Source organism: Aythya ferina (genome assembly GCF_964211825.1).
Source record: "Aythya ferina genome assembly, chromosome: 1".
NCBI lineage: Eukaryota > Metazoa > Chordata > Aves > Anseriformes > Anatidae > Aythya > Aythya ferina.
Window position 1 is genome coordinate 183,826,973 of NC_140296.1, and position 24,636 is coordinate 183,851,608.

General features: G+C 38.4%; 1 protein-coding gene across 1 annotated transcript in view; it reads right to left on the bottom strand.

Annotated features, from left to right (window-relative positions):
* Window positions 1–24,636, bottom strand: part of WASL (WASP like actin nucleation promoting factor) — a 49,630-nt gene that overhangs the window by 4,637 nt on the left and 20,357 nt on the right. Inside the window, exons 2-9 of the mRNA XM_084516819.1 lie at window positions 19,413–19,547; window positions 18,114–18,200; window positions 17,464–17,560; window positions 12,892–12,915; window positions 7,629–7,797; window positions 5,093–5,135; window positions 4,560–4,713; window positions 201–718 (exon numbers count right to left, since the gene is read on the bottom strand). Of these exons, the coding sequence (XP_084372945.1) occupies window positions 201–718; window positions 4,560–4,713; window positions 5,093–5,135; window positions 7,629–7,797; window positions 12,892–12,915; window positions 17,464–17,560; window positions 18,114–18,200; window positions 19,413–19,547 (1,227 nt within the window). The remainder of the gene's footprint in view (window positions 1–200; window positions 719–4,559; window positions 4,714–5,092; window positions 5,136–7,628; window positions 7,798–12,891; window positions 12,916–17,463; window positions 17,561–18,113; window positions 18,201–19,412; window positions 19,548–24,636) is intronic.

Genomic DNA, 24,636 nt, shown 5'->3' on the forward strand with positions numbered 1-24,636 from the left:
ATAATAATTTTGTGCATCAATACTCATCCATAGCGAGTACATATACTAAGCATTTTTCCAATAGTATTGTTTAGAGTATGATTTCAAAAACTCAATGAATTATGACAGAGCCCAAAACAAAGCCACAAGTTACTACTGATTTTGGAGTCCTGCAGCCATTTGAAAGTCCCAAGGGACTTAGATGAGAACGTTTTACTCACAGATTTCAGCTGTATACCCTGTCGTATCTGGTCTAACAACGCATCTCTTCCTGAGCAGGACACTGGTCGACTGTTCTGTTCTACTTTCTTTAACTGAGCTCCTTCTCTGATTTGATCTAAGAGCGCTGCTTTGTTTCCTGCAGGAACTGGAAGCGGGTGATCGACCTCTGAAGGAAGGCCAGGTGGCGGGGGAGGACCGGGAGGAGGTGGAGGAGGCGGCGGCGGCGGGGGAGCAGATGACCCACTTGGTGGTGGCGGCGGTGGAGGAGGCCCGGATGGCGCAGATGATGAATGCACTGGTGGTGGAGGAGGATACATCCTGTTGGGAGGAGGTGGGGGCACCGCTGCACCTGGTCTAGATGGAGGTGGGGGTGGAGGTGCTGCTGTTGGAGCTCTTGAGGGAGGCGGAGGTGGCGCCCCTCGGCCCCTAGCAGGGGGAGGAGGGGGGCCTGAGCTATGGGGAGGTGGTGGTGGAGGTGGCGGGGGTCCTCCTCTGCATGGTGGTGGTGGAGGTGGAGCTGAAACAAAGCAAAATAATGTACAGTTACACGATGCTCAGTACTCACAAGTCTTTCAGAGTCTGTCAGAAGAAGAAAAAAGGGTCTGCATTGACTTTTGCAAGGATCTCTGTGCATGTACAAGTTTTACCAACTCTGAATTAAGCTGAAAATAGCTGAACATAAGCTATGCTTGCATGAATACAAAGTAAACTGAATATAGCCCTTATATGTGTAATGTATTTTGTAAACTCTCATAAAAGCTGCAACACTGCAGGAAGCAAGTGCAGTACGTAAGACAACTGAAGTCACAACACTAGCTGGGTCATTAGTTTTAGTGTGGTTAATGTCCTTCATAATCCAAGGCAGCATTTCAATTTCCCATGACGAAATGCAGCAAAAAATTCAAAACACTAAAATTTTGCTGAACTAGGCCAGAAGAAAAGGGAAAGAGGCTTTAAAAACTCCCTTAAAATGAAATACAGAATTTGCACTTTGCAGGCCATCTATTATTTGATTAGGGAATAAAGGTAAGGTATTTTTTGCTTGGTTTGTTACTTGAAGATGATGCTTAAAAAAAAAAAACAAAAAACCACTAATGCATTACAATTAGGAATAGGTGGGATACAACGCTGAACATACTCTATCACTGTGTTTAACTGTATGCCTTTGCATCCTTAAAACAGCCTAGCAGCAACTGCAAAGCCAAACAATGAGGTGGCAGTGTTGGTAACAGCGTTTCAAGTTAATGGTGCCAGACCAGGGAAAAACTTCAATCTAATGAAGCAGTTTCCTCCACATGCAACACAAAAGAGAAGCAAAACCTTGTCTCTCTCCATCAACTATCGCTTCAGTATAGCAGAACTGACTTCCTTTGTGGGTTGGCAAATAAGCCTGTTTTTAAGAGCAAAACAAACATGATCTAATACTCATTTAGGAATACTGTCTTTCTAAACAATGTGAATGTTTCTTTTAGCTTGTTGCAGTAAAACAACTCATCATGGTGTTTCCAAACCTGTCATAAAAGCCTGTTTTATGTTTTATGCCATAAATCTATTATATGAGGATGGTCCTATAGTTACTTATCTAATTCTAGGTATACAGACAAACTGAGCTTGAAAAAAGTGGCAGTCATTAGCAAACATACCTTTGCTCAATGTTTATTTGCCAACAGAAGCTGCTCTGAGATAGGCTTGAAAAATCTGAATGAAGATATATACAAAATTCTGTCCCACCCAGTAGAATAAAATCTGGAAGTCAGAATCACAGAATTTACTTAAAATTAGTTCCAACAACATTTATGGGAAGGGCTATAGGAAGAGAACAACTTCCTCTATTCAACACACAGGATCACTTCCATATGATTTGGCCTTGAAATGTACTTGCTTTGCTAATGGCATTTTAAATAACACAGTTTCATTTCCTCTGCCATCAAGCATCTAATGGCTTGTGGTAATGTAAGTTGTGTGGTTGCTGCCCATTACTACTCAGTTATCTGACAGCACCTATTAAGAAAGTTCACATTTGATTCCATGTGCTTTGATAACAAACAGGGTATTACCCTTAAGATGATGCTTCTTTACTGTTTTTATCCTGTTACAAGCTGAGAAAGCAGTCTGTCTGTACCAGAAAGCCCTCGAAGAGGCATTTAGAGGCAGAAGGAGAGGTACTGGTGCCTCAGTACCTCTTTCCCTGCTCATCTGAGACATACTCTTTCTGAAGTTGTGTGTCACATCCTCAGTTCCTCCAACTTCCCTACTTTTTCTGTTCCCTCAAAAGAAAACCAAGGGAATAATCTCCTCTCGAACTTCATATATTTTACAAGAGAAATACTGCGAAGATTCTTGATTTAAAAAAAATCAAGAACAGCCAGAAAAAATCTACCTCCCCTTATTGGTTGATAAGGGTGTTATTTCCTTTCCGGCCATTGGAGGCCAGCATTTTCAAGTCTTACTCTGCAAGCACTAGAGTTTTCCTGCATTACTGAAAAGATGCAATGTGATCATACTCCAGAGTTTGTGGTGCCCGTAGATTTCGAACAGAAGGCTTAAGCTTTCCTGGGGGGAAGGATTTTCATATACATCTCATCTAGAGCAATAAGGCACCTCCAAACTGTGGAAATACAGTTCAGGAAGTTGGATGATTTTTTTTTTTTTCTTTTTTTACACACTTATCTGGACTGAAGTGAAAAGGAGGAGCAGCAAGGACGGAGAACCATTACCTCATCCTCTCTCCCTTCCCCCCAAACAGAAAAGAAGCAAAACAAGAAAATAAATTAGCTTTTATAAGTGCTGCACAGCTACTAATACGAAGTCTGTAAAATCTTCTGTTGATGGTATTGTCAGTAAAAAACAGCCAACAGTACCAAAGCTAGGGAAAGGGCAGGGAAAAAAAAGTTTTATCTCAACAGACCAAAGTGTCTGTAACTCTATTCAGCATCCTAGCAGTGTGAACACTGAGGCACAGAAATTCTTGCAATAAAACAGGAAAATGTGTTTCAGTTGAAAAAACACACTTCAAACAGCAGTCAAACCTACAAATCACAGAACTGCGGACAAAACCACTGAAATACTGTTAATATTTGTGTCTACCTCTACCAAAAAGCATAGAGGTAGATTATTACCATGCACACGAAAGACGAGGCAGCTTTTCTTTCAGTTGTATACATGCAAGTGGACACAACTTGAAGTTAATATGTACATAGCAGAAAAATGGCATTTTAAAAGTTTTTTAAGACAATATTAAGACTCCAAGGCAAATCGTAGTCTAACTTAAAAATCAACAGTTTTAGATCAACAACTCTGTACACATTTTAACAGAGTTAAGGTTATATAAAAAAAATTGACAGACTTGTTGCTGAGAAAAAAGCAATTGAAATTTTGCTTTCAATTTATCTGTGAAATTTGACTATAATTTTTAGTATTGCAGTCAAACAGATGTCAGCTAAGGTTTTTTGTCTAGGAAGAAAATCACACAGCAGCATATGCTCAGATGACAGCTCAAATACATACCACTCCAACGTGGGGGACCTAGGAATAAATTTAACAAGTCATTGTACCCTGAACGCACATCTATTCAGCCTCTCAAACTATTTATTTACCAGTTTCAAACTGTTATAATTCCAACACAATTTACCTAGACCACCTCTCTAGAGAAACAAGAAGTAAATTTTTAGAACTTTATCGGCAGCCTAATTTTCAGGTTGACCAGTGATATTGCAGCAAATGCATCTAATGCATCAGCTGAGATCACATTCAAAGGTTAGGCAGGAAATAGCTTATTTGAGAATTATCTTGCAGCAGAAACCTAAATCAGATCTTCCTGATCAAAACTAGTACTTTTTACTTTAAGCTAGAAAAGTGTTTTTTTTTTTTTTTTTTTTTTTTTTTTTTTAATGTTTACATAAAATCTGCATTTTTCTAGCTTTTTCAAAGCTCACATTACAGTGTTGGCAGGATAGAGAGACACCACACATACCTGTCAGCCACATACTACTACCCTATCTAACAACAGCAATATTGCTTCTAATTTATAAAACCAAGATTATAAATAAATATGCAATGTTCGCAGTCTGAAAAATCTGTATGGAACACATGCATGGCTTTGCAGTTAGTCTAAGTGTTACTGGCAATTATTTATCTGACATGGGTCCAACCCTATCTTTAATGAGAAAGTACTCATGCATGGACATTTTTGCAAGGTGTATGGTGTACAGAAACATGAAATATAATGCCTCTGTGATGGTATGAAGTCCAGATTAAGAAGAATATATATCAAGAATTGCTCATCAACAGCTTCTATTCCGATCCTTAAGACAAAAAACACCTTTCAAAATCTGGTGTGGAAATAAAAGGAAGCTTACCTTGTCTGCGCAGTTCGTTTTTAACTGCTTCCACACCTCCTGTTTTTTCAATGAAATCATATATGACCTTTGAAGTTTCTTTGTCTTTTAGTTGAGCCTCTGAAATTCCACACAAATCAAACAGGTTTTTCAGTTCTGGGTCCAAGTTATTCACCTGCAAGTCAGACACATTAGTTTTAAGTAGCTTGACAGACGTTTTTAAAATATAATTTGTAATAGGGAAAAAATGATACAGTTTAGTGGGACAGCTAAAACAACTACATGTCTCTGAGTTGACTTTGCAGTCAGCAAGGTCTGTTTTAAGAAAGGAAAGTACCTTGCATATCAACTTAAGTTTTGAATATTTTCCCCTCAATCCCAAATCCCTCTTATTCACTTCTACTCCAATGTCTGTTTGAATCCTGTAACAGGGATTCAATTTGTAACCAGTTTGATGTGCAGTTAACTTATTTGATTCCAATTTTCAAAACTTACATTAAAAAGCTGCTAAAGCTTTAATCATGTGGTATCTTGAAAAACATCAAATTACTTACATCAAAACCTGTGTTTGGATCCCAGCCAACATGTCCAATGTGTCTAAAAAAGCAGAAAAGTCCATTTAATCAGAGTAAAAATGACTTTGTTAACTAAAATAATCAGATACCCAGCTAGCTGGATTATTACCAGATCCTACCTTCAGCCCCCTAAGACACTAAGCAATTCTTACTCCTCAGTGCTCCACTTGAGAAAGGAATAACAAAGCCTCCAATTATTCCCATATTCTACCTTATATCAAGAAGACCAAGTGGTGAAGTAGTTTCCTCTGTTAGGTTATATATAGCCTGTGGCAAAACATCAAGGCTCTGTGCCACCCTGTGGTACATACTTACGGAGATGGAAGGACTGTACAGAGATGGAGTTTCATCTTCATAGGCAGACCTGAAGCTACTGTTAGTACCAACACTAAGCACTAGGGTTTTTCTTACTGAGGATGCTGGGGCCCCATTTCAGTTTTTGGTCTTGCTATAACTGCAGTTAGTTGATTACTCAGTTCAAAGGTTAAGAACACAAGTAAAAGGTCTGCTACAGAAAAAAGGAAAAAGGAAAGCCCTCTGTTTTCCCTAAATATTTAAATGCTTTTTATTATCAAAATATGGGATGATTTGTCAATTAATGGATTATTCTGGATGCTAAGCTTGCTTCACATAAATTAGACATTCAGTTGCAATGGTTTAACTGGTTTTCACATGTTAATAGAAATTTAACAGCAAATACAATCTCACATATACATCTCTGCATACCTGTATTAATTTCACAATGCTCTTTTAAGAGATTGTGAGCATGTGATTCAAAGATTATTGCACTTAATTTATATTAAAGAACGTATGCAATGTTACATTAAGTATAGTTTGATTTCTATTTATTTTTTATTTATTTTTTCCTGAAAACACTACAAGTCAACATCTGACTAGCAGAAGCAATTCAGTAATTCTACTTCCCGATTGCAACTCTGGTCTGGCATAAGTAGTAGCAAATGTTGGTCTTCACCAGTATCAGAGCTCAAGCTGCACAGCTTTTCCTAATGGCATGTTTGCTAAACATCACTGAACAGTAATTTCCATATGTTTATACAAAAAGAGCAACTACAACTATTTTATATAGTAAGACGATACTCTGCTGTACTCTACAGGAAACTTAACTAGACCTTAAATGGACCCAAAGAGACTTTCAAGCTTCTTTTCCAAAGGTTTACCATTTACTATTTGAAATTACATTTAAAGCTAGTCTATGTACAAATCTTGGCATAGACTAGAATATATCTTTTGTTTGAACTTCATTTATTACTTTATCTTATTTTCAGTTTTTCTAGGACTATTCTAATGTCCTGTGAATGCGCATAAAGTGTCCCACAATTATCAGAACCCAAAAGACAAGAGCAACAAATTATGTTTATATCTGCACCACTGCACCTCTGATCAGAATTTGTGGAAGGGTGTAAGTTATACGAACGCAGATCTTTATTTGTAGTACTGTCCACCTACGCTGACATCTGCATCAGTAGAGCTACAGCAGCTACAAATCAGTATTCAAGTTTCCTTATGTCTCTTTTCATCCTTTTCTCCATTTTTCGGTATTAAGTGACATTAATAGATGTCCCTTCACCAATACTTATGTCAGAAGAAATATAGCTGAGGTCTGAACAGGGATGCATTTTAACCTCTCTCTCCTTTTGCTCCCTGTGCACTCTGTACAGAAGACTCCCAAAACACTGCAACAACATTATCCTAACTGGTAATACTGGCATTACTTTTATGGAATTTTATTCTGGGAAAGCACGCCAGTGGAAGTGATGCAAAATAGTGGTTTGAAAGAACAAGACTTTCATTTAGCATGTAAATCTCATGCTGGTTTTCCAGCACTTCACAGAAGCTGATTTTTCCTGTAGCTAACTCTTTAAATTGCTGTTGATTTAGCAAATAAAGTACACTGATTTTAAAAGGCAGAAAATTAAGCTGTCAAATTATAATTTAAGAAAAAAACGGTTTTCAGTAAGCTGACCAAAACCAACTTTCATCAAAGTGAAGCTTAAAATTACAGATAACTAAAAGAACAAAGACATCTAACAAATAGCAGAAAAACAACCTGTTCCTAAAAGGTGTATATATGCATGTTGTACTTTCATCACACAGTACAGGTACTAGCCCACATACCAGAATAATTAAGTTTACAAAGTCAGAGATGATATGGCTATGTCATTGCTACTGTTATGACAGGTCAGGGCCTGTTTAACAATACACAGTTAAGCACGCATAGCTGTAAGAATAACGGAGTTTAAGAGTTTACCATTGAGGGTGAATTTAAGAAGAGTCTACACTGAGCTGACAACTTCAGCAAGGCATCTTTATACGGCTGAATTAATTTACTTTAGGATAGCAGGTTACTTTTTATGTACAGATTCAGTAAACTCTCATCTGCATCTAAACTTTTAAACCCTGCAACATGCCAACTAGCATTCATAGAAAGTCAGTTTACACACAATGGTAACACATTTAAATCCCATGCATAATTGACAAAACTCAAAGTCCTTACTGGAAGTTGGATGGTGTTCCAATATCTGCCTTTGTCAATCTTCTCTTTTTAGTTTTTCCTTTCTTCTTTTCTTTGGTATAAGAAATATTGTTGACTTGTGGAGTATAAAATCTGTTAGTTGTAATTTCTGGGTTTTTGATATCAACAGTTGCCATTGGTAGGTTTGGGCCTGTGAAGATAAAAGAACAGGATTTTTAATAGCGTGTTTCAACAAAGCTGTATTTAAACTATATTTAACCAACAACTTTTTGTGTGCACATGCATGTGGCAAAATGCTTGTACTGTAGCCACAGCTTTATGTACCACATGCATCTGACTAGGTCCTGGATGTCAGATGCATAATTATAAGTTATTTGCTGAAGAAAAAGAGGCATTGCTAGAGCAGAATAATGGTGGAAAAAAAAAATACAAGCTAGAATTTTGTTTCTGCAAAATTGGCAAAGAAATTAATTCTAAATTAAAGGGTTTTCATGTGCATATAATACATATGGATTTGTCAGAATTAGGTTTTGAGCGAAATGAGACAGTAATACATGCACCTGTACACAATACCAGTATAACTACCATCCTAGACGAGACTTAAAATTGAGTGCCATGAACAGCAACACCCAGCACACCACTACCTTGGCAGCACAGTAAACACATCTTAAAGGAGAGGGAACCTTTGCTTAATAAGAATCAGGTGGGAATACTGTCATGTTCAAAGATACGACAGCATTTATAGAGCTATTTGGAAGTTATTTCTTTTTCTTTGACAGGTTTGGAAAACAATCCAAGTCCCAGATGAAAAACAGAGCTTGTGACAGTAAAAGCAATACTAGAAACAAAGTAAACACTCTGTGAATTATGTTCTCGAGCATGTTCTTTGTTATAAAAGAACTCTGAATTAGTAATCCAGTTATTGAAAATGTATCTGAATTACACTCCTGCCCATTTCAGCATTTTAGTATTAGGTTGCCTTTGTAATATTATAGCAAACATACCTAGATTATTTTCCACTCAGGTTTTTTAGTTTTGATGGCAGGTAACTCTTGAAAGTGATGGTGTTACTTAAATACTATGATTAAATACTATGAGGCAATTTACACATTTTTCATGTGGGTATATGCACACACACACATATGTATGTGTGTATTTTTAAAGAATCCTGCTAAAAGAAAAAGCAACCTCATTCTTCCAAAACTGAAATTAAGCAGGTCTACTTAAGACCAGTTTGGCCAGAAATAGTTTGAAAAGCATACTCTGAGTTACTATTTAATGGTTAGCAAGTCAACTAAAATAAGATTCTTGCATCCAACTTTACTGGGTGTACGATAAAAATGTTGACTAAGTTAAGTGAATCAGGACCTTATTTTTATTTTTTCATAACTGATATTTTTTAATTTTTTATATCGATTATTCAGAATTATCCTACACATGCTGAAAGCACCAACAAACTGTTTTCACAGTCCAAGCTCTGAATCTAAAAGGAGAAGCAGACAATGACAAATACATTATCTGACATTTGCAGCATAACACCTCGGTGGGAAGCATCTAGTACCGACCAGAACAAGAAACATGAACAGAAACAAGACAGAGGGCTAGTCAAAACTCATCTAAAAACACGACAACTCCTACATTCCTGTGACAGTCTTAGAGGACAAGTTTCTAAAACTGAAGGTAAACTGCAAGATCAAGAATTTCTGAAGTTTTTTCTACTACAAAGAAATGCTTTGATCTAGAGGTGCTATGATCTAGACAGCTTTGTATTTGAGAATACAAAGCACAGACTGACCACACAACTATGCACAATTTGTATTGTTAAAGATGCACTTCAAGTTCACATAATATTCAACAGTTGGTGAATTTAATCAACCCAGAACATAACAATGTGGAGTTAAACCAACCTTCAGGATGAATTGAAAACTACAGTCTAAATTTCATTCGATTCAAACAGAAAAAATACTGTAGGAGTTGACTCTCACTTCGGTCACCAATATTATACCTTCTCACCATTACAGTGATATTTGTAGTTTCAAAACCTATACTGACATTCAGGAATAAATATGTAGTCTTAAACTGACTGTAACTGGTTTTAACAAGTACAAAGCAGCAGCCATTTGCAAAATGAAGTTTTTTAATTTGAGCTGAGCTCAAATTAAGGGCTGATTGCCTAATTCCTTGAGTCTAATAATATTCACACCAGAGATCACAGAAAACTCTTCACTATGAAAGTTATTCTTACCATCAGGTTTACACCTTAGATGTCCACGAGGGATAAAAGCACCTTGGAAAGAATTGTATTCTTCCAGAACTGCCATGTTTATATCCAGTAAAATTTTTCCCATCAAAACACAAGCACCTTCCCCATCAGGTATAGACAGCTCAATAAGTGAAGATGAGAGAGGCATGTAGAGCTCATCATTAGGCAGCACTTGACAATACAGTGGCCGTAGGCACCCACTGATATCAGCATCTTCAGAAGGGGGTCCAGAAAATGTAGTACAGAACATGTTGAAATATAAACTCTATGACATTCTCTGTATTTTAGAGCCACTGTAGACATCTGTCCCTGACTACTGACAGCCCTACAATAAATGCAAACTGTTCTTGTTAACAGATGAAACAATTCTGTCACATGGTTCTTAAAGATTCCCTCAGAACCTAATTCTGACAAATCCTTATTTCATCCAGAACTTCACTAAGAGATGAATTCGACCACAGTAACTCCTCGATTTGCACAAAGACCTAGCTATAACAAGCGAGTAGAACACAAATCCCAGGAAATTACAGGCTAATACATTTTACATAACTCTTAATGCCAATTTATTTTAATCCTGCAATTCTAACAACAAAAAAAAAAATCTTAAATCTGTACCATGGTAAACGTCATACAAAAAATAGGAGCGCTTTTTCTGTGCAACTCCCCATTTATTTCAATGCATGCAGAAAATCCAGACAATCAAGCACCACTAAAACAAAGTTCCCCACAATACCTCAAAACACAGATTATACGTGTATGGAAGCATTCCTGTTCTTGTTTTTCAGATTTGAAGATAATTGTGTACTGATACATAGTACATACAAAAAAAAAAGGTGTTCCTTTTCTCCCCAAAAAGACAATTTTACTGCATAAAGGGAGCACAACAAAAGCCAGATGACCCTACGACTGTTGTTTTTCTTTGTCACTCCTCTCCCGTTACACACTGATGGTGTGTATAGTATGGATCAGCTCTAGACTGAACTCCAAATGCTGCAGCCTGGAGGTCACAGCCAACTGAGGCTCTAACCTAAGACTACAGCAGGCATAAGCACACCTGTCAGCAGAGAAGGTAGGCATTATAGCATTTCACAGAATCAGAAAAGGAAGGTATACAGATCATAGAAGAGCCACAGATGTCCCAGCAGAACAGTTTACTAAACACCAGAGTTTTGACTAGTGATTATAAACCTGAAACACTGAGCATAAGCCTGTGTTTTCCACAGAATATTCAGCCTAAGTGGATGGGATCAATTAATGCAAGTTTTAGTACTTCATTATTTTTCTCAAAACCATTTTGTTGCCTCAGGTCTGACTGGATAAACTATGGAGACTATTTTAAGCATTAAATTTTTACAGGATAGTTTTCTTCAATTTTATTCCTGTCACAACTAGAAAGCTAGACAAATGAATCGCTTGCATTACTGTTGGTCAACTTTCAGAACAGAGACAAATGCTAAATTTGCTGTGGTTGGTGGCACTACGTGGTCACCAACATTTTTCTTTTTGCTCTGCAGACATCGCTACCAGGAATGAACTTCTAGGTGATGGAAAGCAAACATTGCTCAAGACAGTCAACAATTAAAACCCTCCCAAAGCTCAGAAAATCTAGTAGATAAGACCAGACTGATATATTAATATGATTGTTTCAAAACTAAGCAACCCAGTCACTGTTGAATGAAAGGATACTAAAAATGCCTGGGCTAAGCTGATGATTGCCTGAGCTTCCTCAAAATTTAATGTGTGTGAAAAAGGCTTTTTTTTTTTTTTTTTTTTTTTACTATTGTTATTTTGAGAAGTATTCTGCATGAAGAAAGGACATCTGTAGTTTCCATAATTTGGGATTAGTTAAGGACTACATAGTTTGGTGAGATGAGATGCTTGGATGTCTTAGTTAGAATAAACTTAAGACTACCTCCTTGAACAATATGGGTTCAGAGACCCCTAGATGATCAGATGGTGATATCCCTGCTCAAGCAGTGAACTGGCATCAACAGAAATATCACCAGAGAACCCCCTTTTTAGTTTCAGTGTGGAGTCATAATTAGATTAAAGACTCCAAACTTGATATTCACTGATGTGCATTTCTCACTTGACCTAGGAATACATGGTAAATTTTTGGATAGAATTGATGCATAGTTTGGACTTCTTCCATGAATTTAACAATGATCTTCTGAGAAATCACAGAACAGCCTGGGTTGAAAGAGACTTTAAAGATCACCCAGTTCCAACCCCCCTGCCATGGGTAGGGATGTTGACCACTAGATCAGGTTGCCCAGGGCATCATCCAGCCTGGCCTTGAACACCTCCAGGGATGGGGCATCCACAGCTTCTCTGTGCAGCCTGTGCCAGTGCCTCACCACCCTCAGAGAGAAGAATTTCCTCCTAACCTCTAATCTAAATATCCCCTCTTTTAGTTTCAAACCACCTTTTAGTTTAAAACCATAAAGATATTCATGTCAGTGAGATGTATTCCCGAGACAACTAAATTCAGATACTCTCTCGTGGAAAAAAAAGAAGTTTACTCTTATAAACGTATGACATATTACTAAAAGGCTATGTTACAGGGTTAGTCAGATAAAAAAATTAAAATGTCATGCATATTTTATGAAATCAATTATGATTATGCCCACCTTCAGACAAATATATTAGCTTTGAATTTCAGCAATGTTTTGTAGAGCAACTCTTCATAGGTATATTCTGAAGACCAAACACCAAATGAAAGGTACAAAGCCTTCTTCACAGCTTAAGCTGAAGGGCCTCTGTCCTATTTACAGGAAAACATGCCCCTCTCCAAAAACATCCTTTACAAATGCCAGCTAAGAAGCCACAAATCTTCCAAGCTACAAGTAAACAAATACCAAAGAACAGAAACAAAACAAACATACTAACCTCCAGAGTATGAGTTTACTGCCTTTGCTACCACAGGACTATCCTGAACAAGCCCAAAACAAAAGCTATACAGAAACCATAAAAGACAGCAATAGGAAAAAATAAAACGCAGTGCTCATGCAAAAAGCTTACCATTTGGAGGGTCTCTTCTTTTTTCTGTTGAAAAAGAAAAAAGAAAGTATTTATTCATAGGTATCACAGAACAAATTCATTCTAAACTTTAGTTTCTAGTGACACTTTCAATGACCTTGAGCTGAGACCTAACAACCTGGTTTTAAAACCTACTTGTTGACCATCTGAAAGAAGTTAAGCATTACAGAATTATGAAAACATATTTTAGATCATTAGCACTGATTGAAGTGAGCCAACTTGGAGCATAAGGAAATAGCTAGTGAGTTGATTTCAGACATTTTGACTCCAATATAAGGTGAAATATTCAAAAAGCAGCTGTTTTGGTACAACCTATCAAAGCAAGATTTTCAGAGTATTACGGTTTCTGATTTCCACTAACTGAGATTGTTCCTTCAGTTTAATTGGAAATACAATGAGCACTTTGATACAGCAATGTTCTCCCACAAAGCCAGATGTACTTTATAATTATTTTTGGTTTTATGTGAAGAAACTAGGACACAGAAGGGCAAGACATTTCACCTGTTAACCAGCAGCTAGCTGAACAATATTGCACAGAACTCAGACCTCCTCCTTATATTTTATTCACAAAGCCAAATTGTTTCACAGATAATGAAGAATTTGGTTTGACAGCTTAAAATGCAGTTGTAAGCATTTCATACCTCATTAATCTCAGCCTGTAATGGTTTATTCTCCTTTGAAGGAGACTTCCCACTTAGTATTTGTTCCTATACAACTCAACTTTTTGAACAAAAACCAGTCCAGTTATACTTACACCACTTGTGTATCTACACAGACATTCAGAAAGCTTCTGGATTTTGCAGTACCATACATGCAAGCATGGTCTATCACCTCACCACACCAAAAAACATGGCTCTATATAGATATTGGCGTATCTGAGATGTAACTGGGCCTCCTCCTAAGAGCTTAAGAAGAATTTTTAAACAGACATTTTCATCTTCAGCAAGTCCTGGAAAAACTGCTAACCCGTTGTGCTTTTCAGACACAAGCATAAGGGGAAGGGAGACTGTGCTTACAGAGATATCCTTGACCTTGTCCTATCAATATTTAAAAAACAAAATCTAAAATTATACGTGGGTAAGATGAGTCAGCCTCACATGCTGATAACCTTCAGTTGGGAATAGAGAACCTCCAAAAGAAGGTGACCAAAATCCTTCAAGAATCTTCTTTGGCTGAGCAAGCCTTCAGAAGACACCTGTCCATCAGTTCAAAGAAAATTAGTGTTAGAGGTGAAAGGCTGGGGGACAAAGAAGGGGCTTTTTGGCCAAATACTCTTCCTAGAATATTTAGGTTAAGAATCCGCTCACGCTGGACTCCAAAAGAACCTGCTCAACTTCTGGAGTGTAATTGCAGTCCTATCTAGGAAGCATCAGCCCTGAAACTGAAAAGGAAAGTGCAGGACTTAGGGCAAACCGTTTGGCACAGGAGGGGAAGCTGGCAAAAGCAGTAGGCATTCATGGAAAATGGTAAGTGGCCTTGTGCCAAATCATGGCAACCTGTTAGAATTTTCGTTAGGAGAAAGAGTTTCAGAGATAAAATAGTGGAGAATAAAGCAGGACACTTTGAACACTTCCCACAATTTTTGCTGGGTCTAGATAAGAATAACGATTTGTGTCCAAAAGATACTAGATCTGTTTTTCTGTGGTTTCCACTGCAGACTAGGAAACAAGAACTCCTGTTCTGAAGTGCCGATGACCTCACCAGAGGTCTGACAGAAGATGGAGAAGCCTGCTGATCCAAAAGATCAACTTCAGCTGCCCGTGTCTGAGAAACCGTGTTCCCATCAACATGTATTCCTGGAAAGAGATCTCTGAAGTGCTCAGCTTGCATCGGATTCCAGTCTCAGCAGAGATGTCCCTGCCTCCCAGGCAGTAATAGCACCATTTAGTACATATTCAATACCCAGCTTGAGATGCATTAGGAAGGGCAGCAGGAGCTAAAAGCTTGTGGAGGAAGCAGGGAGCTTCAGGGAGGGCTAAAAGAGCTCCAACCCCTGAGCTACAAGGTGCCAAAAAATTAGACAAAAACTGAAACCTCCTACGTCTGAAAGGCAGTTAAAAATAAAGCTAAATTCTCTACGAGCGTGGAGCACACACTAACATTTCTGAGGCAAGATGATAAAAAAAATACGAACAAATGGTACCTACATGCAAGTATACCCAAAATGTGAATGGACTATACTGACAGGCCCAGAGGAGAAAGGCTGTGTTCACTCTGCCTACTGAGGAAACTATTTGGGGTCCGCTTAAGAAGTAAGTGGAGAGATTATTTAAGTGTGTCTACCAGAGAAATTAACTACGTATGGTAATTTCTTCCTAACCTGTGGTTAAGGATTTAATGAGTTTTTTAAAATCAAAATTTAACTAGATGAAAAAACAGCCTGATATTAAAGCCTTTCTCTATCATTCCATTCTCCACTGAGTATTTTGTACATTTGTAAACTCTCACACATTCTCTGTTTGGAACCCTACCTTCACCTCTGCTGAACTCCAGATGCACTTACTCAGGAGTTGTCTGAACACTGACTGGAACACACTTCATGCCAAGTGAGGAAGAGCAGAACACCGTTGCCTCTTCTTGCAGCTGTATGACATTTTGTATACTAGTCTCAGCACCAAGACACAATTTTTTGAGCCAGAACTGCTGTTCTTGCTGCCTTCCTGTAACCTGAACTTTCAATAAGACCCCTGGAAAAGTCTCCTAGCAAGCCCTGAATGGCATAGCAGGCTGCTAAGTGATCACAGAGAGTACTCATTTCTGTAAAAGCACATCAGGTGGCACTGCTAGGAAATGAAATATGTTTTGGAAGGCATAGGAGTAAAGGTCCCATTAAACAGAAAAAGTATTAAGAAAGCCAAACCATTACTGTAGCTTTAGAAGTTAAGATGTGTTAGAATACACACGATTTATTATCTAATATAAATAATACATGAAGCTTTAATATAATTTATATTAGATATAAACTTATGCGTACAGCATAATTTAGCCTACACATATAATGTTTTTATAAAGCATTTTTATATAAATCTATGTACATGCACCTACAGCAAATCAGTTTTACCTTTGACTGTTATTATATGAGAACAATTACAACCAGTCCCTATCAATGACAAAAAGGAAATTCCACCTGGTGGCTTGACTAAAAAAAAAAATCTGTTTTTAATTCTTGTTTTCCAGTTCTTAATAAGAAAAAACATGGAGTATTTTAAGATTTCCTTCTTTGAACTAAAGTTTTCTTCAAATTGTAAGCATTTTGGGGCAGAGTCGTTTGTCTTTTAAGACATTTCAGAATGTATGGAATAAGCTCATCCTACAGCATGGGTTTGAGCACTCGAGCCAATACATTTACTCAAAGATTAAACAAGAAATACTATGGTGAACATCCTGTGAACCATAGGATGAACCACTATTTTTAGCCAAAGTTTGCTATGGCCAGCCATGCAGATAGATATTTCCTTTCTTCCAAGTCACATCCGTGCATGGCAGCACAGTGTTTTAGACACACGGTAATGAAGAATGACACACAAGAATGCACATATTCTGGTTTCAAGCAGAGACCATCTTCAAGAAGCCAACTGAGCTTAGTAACTAATGCTCTGTGACTAAGCCACCATCCCTAAATGAAACCCACATGGATCCTGCAGCTTCCTGAGAACACTTGCAAGCCCATGCTTCTCCAAGGGCATCCTCCCTTTACATCAGCCTTACCTGCATTCATTGCTAGTGCAATTCAATTCCAAGACAGACTACAGAAACTCATAGCTTAGACACAAGTCCACACTACAGCAAGCCTAAGCACATCCATGCGTATCCAACCTATGTTTTCTCTCACCTTACTCTTCATGGTCACATGGCTGTCAGACAGGCAAGTCATTTATGAGATGTTTATGACAAAAAGGACCAAGACAAGATCTGGAGAAAGCCTAAGCTCCCTTTAAAACACTGACCATGTTCCTTAGGCATCCTGCAGCTGACAAAACGCATGCTGTGCTTCAGACCGTCCTGTGCTGCTAAGGACAGTATAGGCACATTATGTCTCCTGTTCTCGGCCCCTGCCAAGATTACGAGTTTTGAATAGAAGATGTTTCTCTACTAAACACTGGACCAATGCCAATAATTCATTCACATGAACTACTGAACATACCAGATGGTAAAATCTTTGTTACAACCCACTTGGGCTGAATTTAAACAAATTCGTTATAAACAGCCCAGAGCTAAAATAGGGTTTTAATCAAACGTGAAAACAGCTTACGGGAAGATTTCTCCTTTTTCCCACTGACAGCTTACCCTTTTTGCTTCTTTCTGGTCTATATTTTCAAACACCACAATCTTGGAGTCTACAAGCTGAGACTTTATAGGAATGGAGCACCACGTTATTTCAGAAAAAAAATATTTTTGTAAAATAGAGAGATGAAGCACTTTCATAACACAATGACTTCTAAATATAAATATAGCAGCAAAGCCTCCAGTTGCTTTCAGACATATAATTAATTTCCTGCCTCCCCCTAGAACAACATAAACAAGCCTGAATTTAAGATTAATTTAAATATTTACCAGATTTTCTCTGCCGTCGTCCAAGTAACTCTGTTACTGTTTTGCGGAATAGTTTAGCTTCTTCTTCATTAGCAAAATTAAGACCAACTTGACATGTCTGAAAAACATTAATATCCCCCCACCCATGACTAAGAAAATGTTTCAAAGACTTGTAAGTTCTTATACCTTCTGAAGGTATAATCAGTTAAAAAAAAAAACAAAACACCACTGTAAATTTGGAAACAAATCTCAGTGAAACATAATCTAACAGGAATGTCTCTCTACTAATCAAGTATCTTGAGCTCATACTAACAAGTTTGAGCAAAATCTTGGGGCCTGAAATCAAAGTTGGGTGAAGAAAATTTTATTAGAAGAAATAGATGATACCTCACAAGCATCATCGGTAAGTCAAAAGAATTTCAGTATTAACAGGTGTCAGAATGTGTTTCATACCGAAGTGCATTTCATGTTCTGTTCTATGGCTTAAGTTTTCTAGTTGAAAGCCAAAGTTATTTCAATAAATAAGCATAAAAAACTTCAAGGAAAACAAGTAATATTGTACTTTCATAAATAATTTACAGAGTGAAATGAAAACCTCAGTTATATTAGAAGAAGTTACCGTTGTATTAAAAGACATTCTAAAACAGGTATTCAAAGATGTTGAGACTCACATCTCCAGCAAAGGTATGAAAATATCCTCTAGGACTATTATATACAAAGTTATTGTACAGCTCCTGCTCCCACAATAATTTCCCATCCTGAGAAAAAAAAAAAAAAAGAAAAAAGATTTGAAAACACTTGAAGACAAATTGCAGGTTATCTTTCATAATATAACCAATCAAGAGTTTGAAGCTGCATATTGCTACGCATCTGTCATCCACCCAAAGAATGAGCTCAATCCAAGTATACCAGAACACGTGGAGAAAACAGATGAAACCAGACTAATTCCCTCATTCTACCTTCTGTTCAGATTCCTGGATGTTTTAAAAAACGTCTCAATTTCTATAATCCTGCAATAGTTATGCTGGTAGCACTAATAGTCAGCAGTGATAGCAATGATACAAAGGTAATAGTAATAAAAATAAGGGAGGCTTACACCAGCATTTTACCAGCTCAGGGTTTACCTGAAAACACTTAACTTCAAGGGAACAAAAATTTCACCTTTTTAAGCAAGTTTTATATATTTAAATGGCATTATGGTTCAACACCCAAGGAACAGTTTCTAAGCCTAATAATGAAGTGACCAAATGACAAGTGTAAATGCCAACTAGCATTTCTGAGTCAATCTGAGAGACTTCAAGTAATTAATGTTGACAGACAGGGAGCTACTCCTAGCTGTAGAGGGAATGGGAAGCTTTCCAAAGTCTCAGCGAAAGTCAATACAACTTATACCTCTAGGTATCATTTTTTTTTGCTGTAAAAACATCTTGGAATGCATTAGTTCACACTGCCCTGAGTGAAATATTAGAATCGGACAGAGATCTTCAGTATGAATACAAATACTGTGGGAAAAGCAAATGTTTATCCTGCAGTTTTTCTGTGCATGAACACACTGATCATGAAAATGAAGATTCTGGTTTTCATCCCTAAAGAACGCAGCATGTATTTTATTAGTACCAGCCAAGGTACTAACACCTGCTAGAGTTCTGGCAGCTACCCGTATCAGTGACACTACACTGGCTTTCACTGGTTCCACTAATCTGATTAGTGGAGGACAGCTTCTGTGAGCCGCAGGAAAATCATATCTTTATTTCATCTGTAAGAGCTGACATCTATGAAATAATTTAAATTTAGAACACCCAAGAAAGTTGCCCATGCCTATTAATATGTACTGTCAATGAACTGCTCAGTGTACAACTATTTACTTCAGAATATCTGCGTATGGGTGTAACTACAATCACACAAACTCATTCAATTCAAAATGGAGAATGAATATAACAAAGTCAGTCTGCAAGAGAAAAGACACTTACCTTAATGTCATATATTCTGATAAAATATGACCTCTGCGGATTGTCCTTTACAAGGCAAGCTACACCACAGCATTTCTTTGACCACATGGCATTGCGATCTGCTGCATATATTTGAACAACTGCTGAAGACATCGTCTAGAAAGGAAAAGTAGTGATTACTTTTAAGGTAAAACCAATAAATTTTACATTTTAGCAGAGCAACTCTTAATGATCTTTATTCTAAACAGCAACTTTAGACTATTTTCCAGGTGGTAACACAGGCAAGTTCAAATGACCCCACATTGCTTCCATACCCTTTTTTTGTGTGCAAGATTTAAATTGCTTAAGAACCTAATAGAACATTTTGTTCTTGGCCATAAAATCAGCAAGAAGACTTTGCCTGTAAGAGGCAGACCAGTAACTATGGCAGTCACACAGAGAAGCCCTACTGTGCTACTACATTTTTCTGTTCATTACTTCAAACTGAATAGAAATGCAATATGCAGGCTGTAAATTACAGGGCCTGGAAACACTCCTGGGTATTGGAATGCAACTGCCTATATTGCTTAATTGTTAAAAATGATCTCTGGCACGATTTTAACCTATGCCAACTAGCAAACCCCTAGAATTCTTTGGCATGGTTTGGGAATTCACATGAACAAGGATTGCTCCCAGCTGGCAATGTGAAATTGTCCTGTTTTCAAATTGAGATATTTTATTAAAATATTATTCTACACCAGATTGCTTCCGTGCCTGGAAACATACCTGAACATATTTTCTAATATATACATAATTTGTGTTCTACTGTAAAAGTCCTATGAGGGAATAAACACTCTTCAAAGGCTCCAATTTTCATCTTGTAGCCAAGTCACAAGGATATACAGCTTAAAGCCTCTGTCACAGCACAGACCAGAGGCTATCCAGCCCAGGGTCTGTGCTGTAACAGTGGCAGGTGTGCAGAGAACACAGCAGGACACCTCTCTGCCATGGGAACAGACCCCCAGCATGGGCAGGCTGGAGCTCAAAGCCTTCCTAAGCCAGCACATGTGTTTTACTGCATGTATTTTTTCCTCTGTGAGTTTATCTCATCTCTCCTTGACTCCACGTGAACTTCTGAGCATCACACCAGCATACAGGACTGTGTCACTATTCACTTACACACTGTGTCAAGAACTCCTCTGATTGAAAAATGTACCACCTGGTAGTCTCAGTTCATCATCCCTGCTAGTTCTTATGCTAGGAGACAGTAGGAATCCTTGGTTGCTTCTCCATGCTGCACATGCTGTTATAGATATTCTGTTATAGCTCCTTACCCACAGTTTTACTACTGTTTAAAGAAGCGATACTAGTTTTAAGTCATCCTTGCACCAAAAAAAAAAAAAAAAAAAAAAGAAAAAAAGGAATAGAAATAACACATCTATGCTTTCATTACCCTTGTAACTCTCAAACGCATCTTACCCAGTCCTACCACATCCTTCTTAGACTGGGGATGAGACTTATGGTGCATGAACCCATTTTGTTAGCATTTTGAACTTAAGAGCAACAACAATATTGCTTTCTAGTTTGTTGTCTATTTCCCTGTATTTTTAAGTGCTTTCTTTTCCATTAAGGGACAATACATTGATCTTTTCATAGATCTGTTACATTTCCAAGAACTTTCTCAAAAGACATGTGGTCTGAGCAACAGGCTCCATACTAGGTTTCCCCAGCCACTCTACCAGCATTATTGCACCTTCGTCAGCACTGCTCGCCGAACAGCTGGCTTATCCAGAATGCACACCTTGGTGCATTACATCAACATCTAGTGGTGTACTAAGTATCTATGATGATGATTACTAAGTATCACCATCACTGACATCACACTTTTCAATGGCTTTACAATGACCGAAAGATCACTTGAGCTTCTTGGAGTTTTTCTTATCAAAAAGCTTCCAGTTTGGTTAAAATAGAGGCAAAGTAATTAGTTGAACTGACAGCTACTCCCTAGGGAAGCTTTATAACCTTTGGCAAAGCCCTGTGATGCAATTTTCACACGTTCCTCTTTGCAACCATTTCTTCAGAGGTAGTAAGACTGATTGCTCACCACTGAGGTATCCAGCAGGAAGAAGTCAGAGCTGACTCAGAGCTCTGCAGTCAGCTTCTCAGATGCTCTACAACTAAATGCAAAGCAAGACTTCCCTCCCTATAACCTACAGGGTTATGCAACTAATTTAGTCATAACTGGACTCGTCAGGTGAGGAAAAGGGAACCTTGAATTAACTACAAGAGTACAGTTTGCTGGTGGACACCGCAGGTGTAAGAGATGTCCAAGAGATGTTACTTTTCCCTTACGCTGCAATAGGCAAAGACTTGATTTGGGGTATGACTGCCCATATTTAGTTCAACTGCTAACAGCCTTTTCTCTCATTTCTGCCATTTCATCTCCTTTTTAAACTGATAATCTTGTAGACACCACAACAAAAAGGAGCACAGGTGTGCCACCGTACAGTTATAACCAAGAAGACATTTCATTCAACCACTGTCCATACAAGAAGCCTTCTCAACCCCCTGAAACAAGTCCAACTCCACCAGCCTCCGCCCAGCAGGCCTACCCACAGAAAAAGGTGGCTTTGGCAGCAATTTATGCACCTTACATTCAAGGTCCAGAAGAACTATTTGCATTGAGAAATAGTGTACTACCAATTGCTTCCTATTGTATCTAGCAGCAAAAACACCAACTGGATTATCCGGGCAAACCCTAGTTGTCGTAACTCCATGATGACTGCATAGAAAACCTACCCCATGAGCAGACAGAGCATTACACAAAAACAGTGTCCTCATTCTGTGTAATCACAATAGGTTTAATTTACACGTGGATACTCTGAGCACAGAGCTCAATTTGCAAGTTAGAGAACAATTTCCCTGCATCTAAAGTAGGTGTTGTTAAAGCAGGTGTTGTTCCGAGACCTACCAAGCCCAGAGTTCAATTACATTTTAACTTACTAATTAGCATTGTGCAAATTCCTAGTGTTGACAGACTACAATGAGGTTCTCACATGTTAAAACATAATTATGAGTTCCACTATTACACCACTTTAAAAAAAAAAAAAGGGACAACACAGTAAAAAAAAAAAAAAAAAACAAGCTGTATTTCAGCAGGAGGAGGACAATAACATCCAGCTCCTTCTACTTCATTCTTGTGTATGATGAAAATGAATGGAGGCTGATGTTTTACAACACTTTATGTTGCTCAGCTTCTAGAAGACAGTTGACAATAATATTTAATCATCCACAACCTTTGGAAATGTACACGCACAGCTTGTAAAAGTGTTTGAACTTATGACCCGTAAACTTCATGCACTGCTATTCATTACCAATCTCAGCCATGCTAATTGACATTTTTCAACTTCAATTGCAGAACTGCAGCATTTGGGAACATTTACACAAATATTGTAACTTACACATTCAATGGTATTTTTTTGAATTTGCATTCAATTTGTCTTTTGAAGCCAATTAATATACACTGCTCAGTTTCTCACACCATTCTTGAAACTAATTTTCCTTTTAGAAGTATTCCTTTAAAGATGTACGTAAATGTGTCTTCACAAGAAGTCCTACCCCTGACTTCACAGACAGAATTGGAGAGGAGTGCCATTAAATCCTCCAAGTAATTAGGGTGTTTTTTCTGAGTTTCAGTAAGCTTCTGTGTTACTTAATACTTAATAGTTATTGCTGTGTTTTCAGCAGAAAGATTCTGAAGTTGATCCTACTGCTGTGCTTAATTTTTCTGTTGAGGTCTTTGTCCTTTTTACTTACTTTTGTATCTGGATAAGGTGCACAGGAAAAAGAAAGAAGCCAGCCCAACCATCAGGGAATGAGAGGAGTCAATCCCCTCGGTTCCCTTTCTCGTTCCCACAGCCAGCATCCTGCAGGAGGACATGCCACTGATTCCAGGGACTCATCACGCCCCCACACTAATGAGCTGTGAAGCAGTAAACCTGGTGTCAGCTCACCAGCAGAGCTGGTCTCGTCCTTGGACATGCAGGCTGCAGGATATGTGCTATCAGCACCGGGCTCGTGAAACACCCTCTGCCTGCAAAAGGTGGCCACGACAAGTCACCACCTGTTTGTGGGGTGGCTCACACCCGTGCCGATAGCTTCCAGCTGGGCAATAAGTACCTGAGTACTTTGATCAGCTTCTGGTACAAATGCTTGCTGCAGACACCTAATTAATTCCTTAGAGTAACTCAGCATGTCTCAGAAACAGTAAAGCAAGCCAGCACAGACAGCAGCACGCCTGACTGCAAGAGCGAGCCATCACACCGGACAGCTCAGCAGAATCCTTGCCAGCATACAGGTCTCCAGTACAGCTGCCAGCTGCTTGCAATGCCACGATCAAAGAGCCTCAGATACCTGGTGTTGGCTGTGACCTCCCTAAGGCATCCACTCCAACCTCTGGCTTACAGCAAGGGTAATTGCAAAGCCCTGAGGTCAGGTTGCTCAAGGTCTTGCCCAGTTAAGTTTAAAGGCCCCAAATTACCTCTGGGAAGACTGTTCCAGTGCTTAATCACTCCCATTTTAGTGCTCATAAAAATACAACTGAGTATAATGTATTCTTCGAATGGTTCGGTATTGCTGTGTTGCACGTTGACAACACTTCTGAAAACAGTGACTTTCAGTCTTTTTTCCAATTTTAAAGCTCCAGATTTTTTCCAAGAGAGGTGCAGACTCATGTATACAAAGGCAATTAAATCCCATGTGGCAGATTTCTTCTCCTAGTTACCCCTCCCAGCCCCAGGAAGTATCTTACAAAGAAAACTGAAGGACAACCTTGCCCTACAACCCAAGACCACAGCTAGCTGCGGTTTGTTTCCAGGCACAGCAACTTCTTGAAGAAGCATGCTGATATTGATATAATGCCCATAGCTTCTTCAGGAAGTCTGTCAGAAGACTTTCAGCTTGAAAGTCTCGGGGCACACAATTAGCTACTTCAATATTTCTATGAAAAATGCTACGATGCTACTTTGCAATTCAGAACTGGCTAGCTGTGTGCAATCCCAATCCTACCAGAATACACACCAGTATTTCTATTTATTTCCTTAAAGTAGATATCTGGAAAAAGCTGTCCCGACCAATACTACTACTGGTGAGCAGGCACTGGAGGAAGGCATTGTAATATCTGCTGCAATCCTCATTATCCTAAGCCAACACCCTGAAGCCTGACCAGGTGACGATGCTGGATGCTCCCATGCCACTCGGTTCTTCT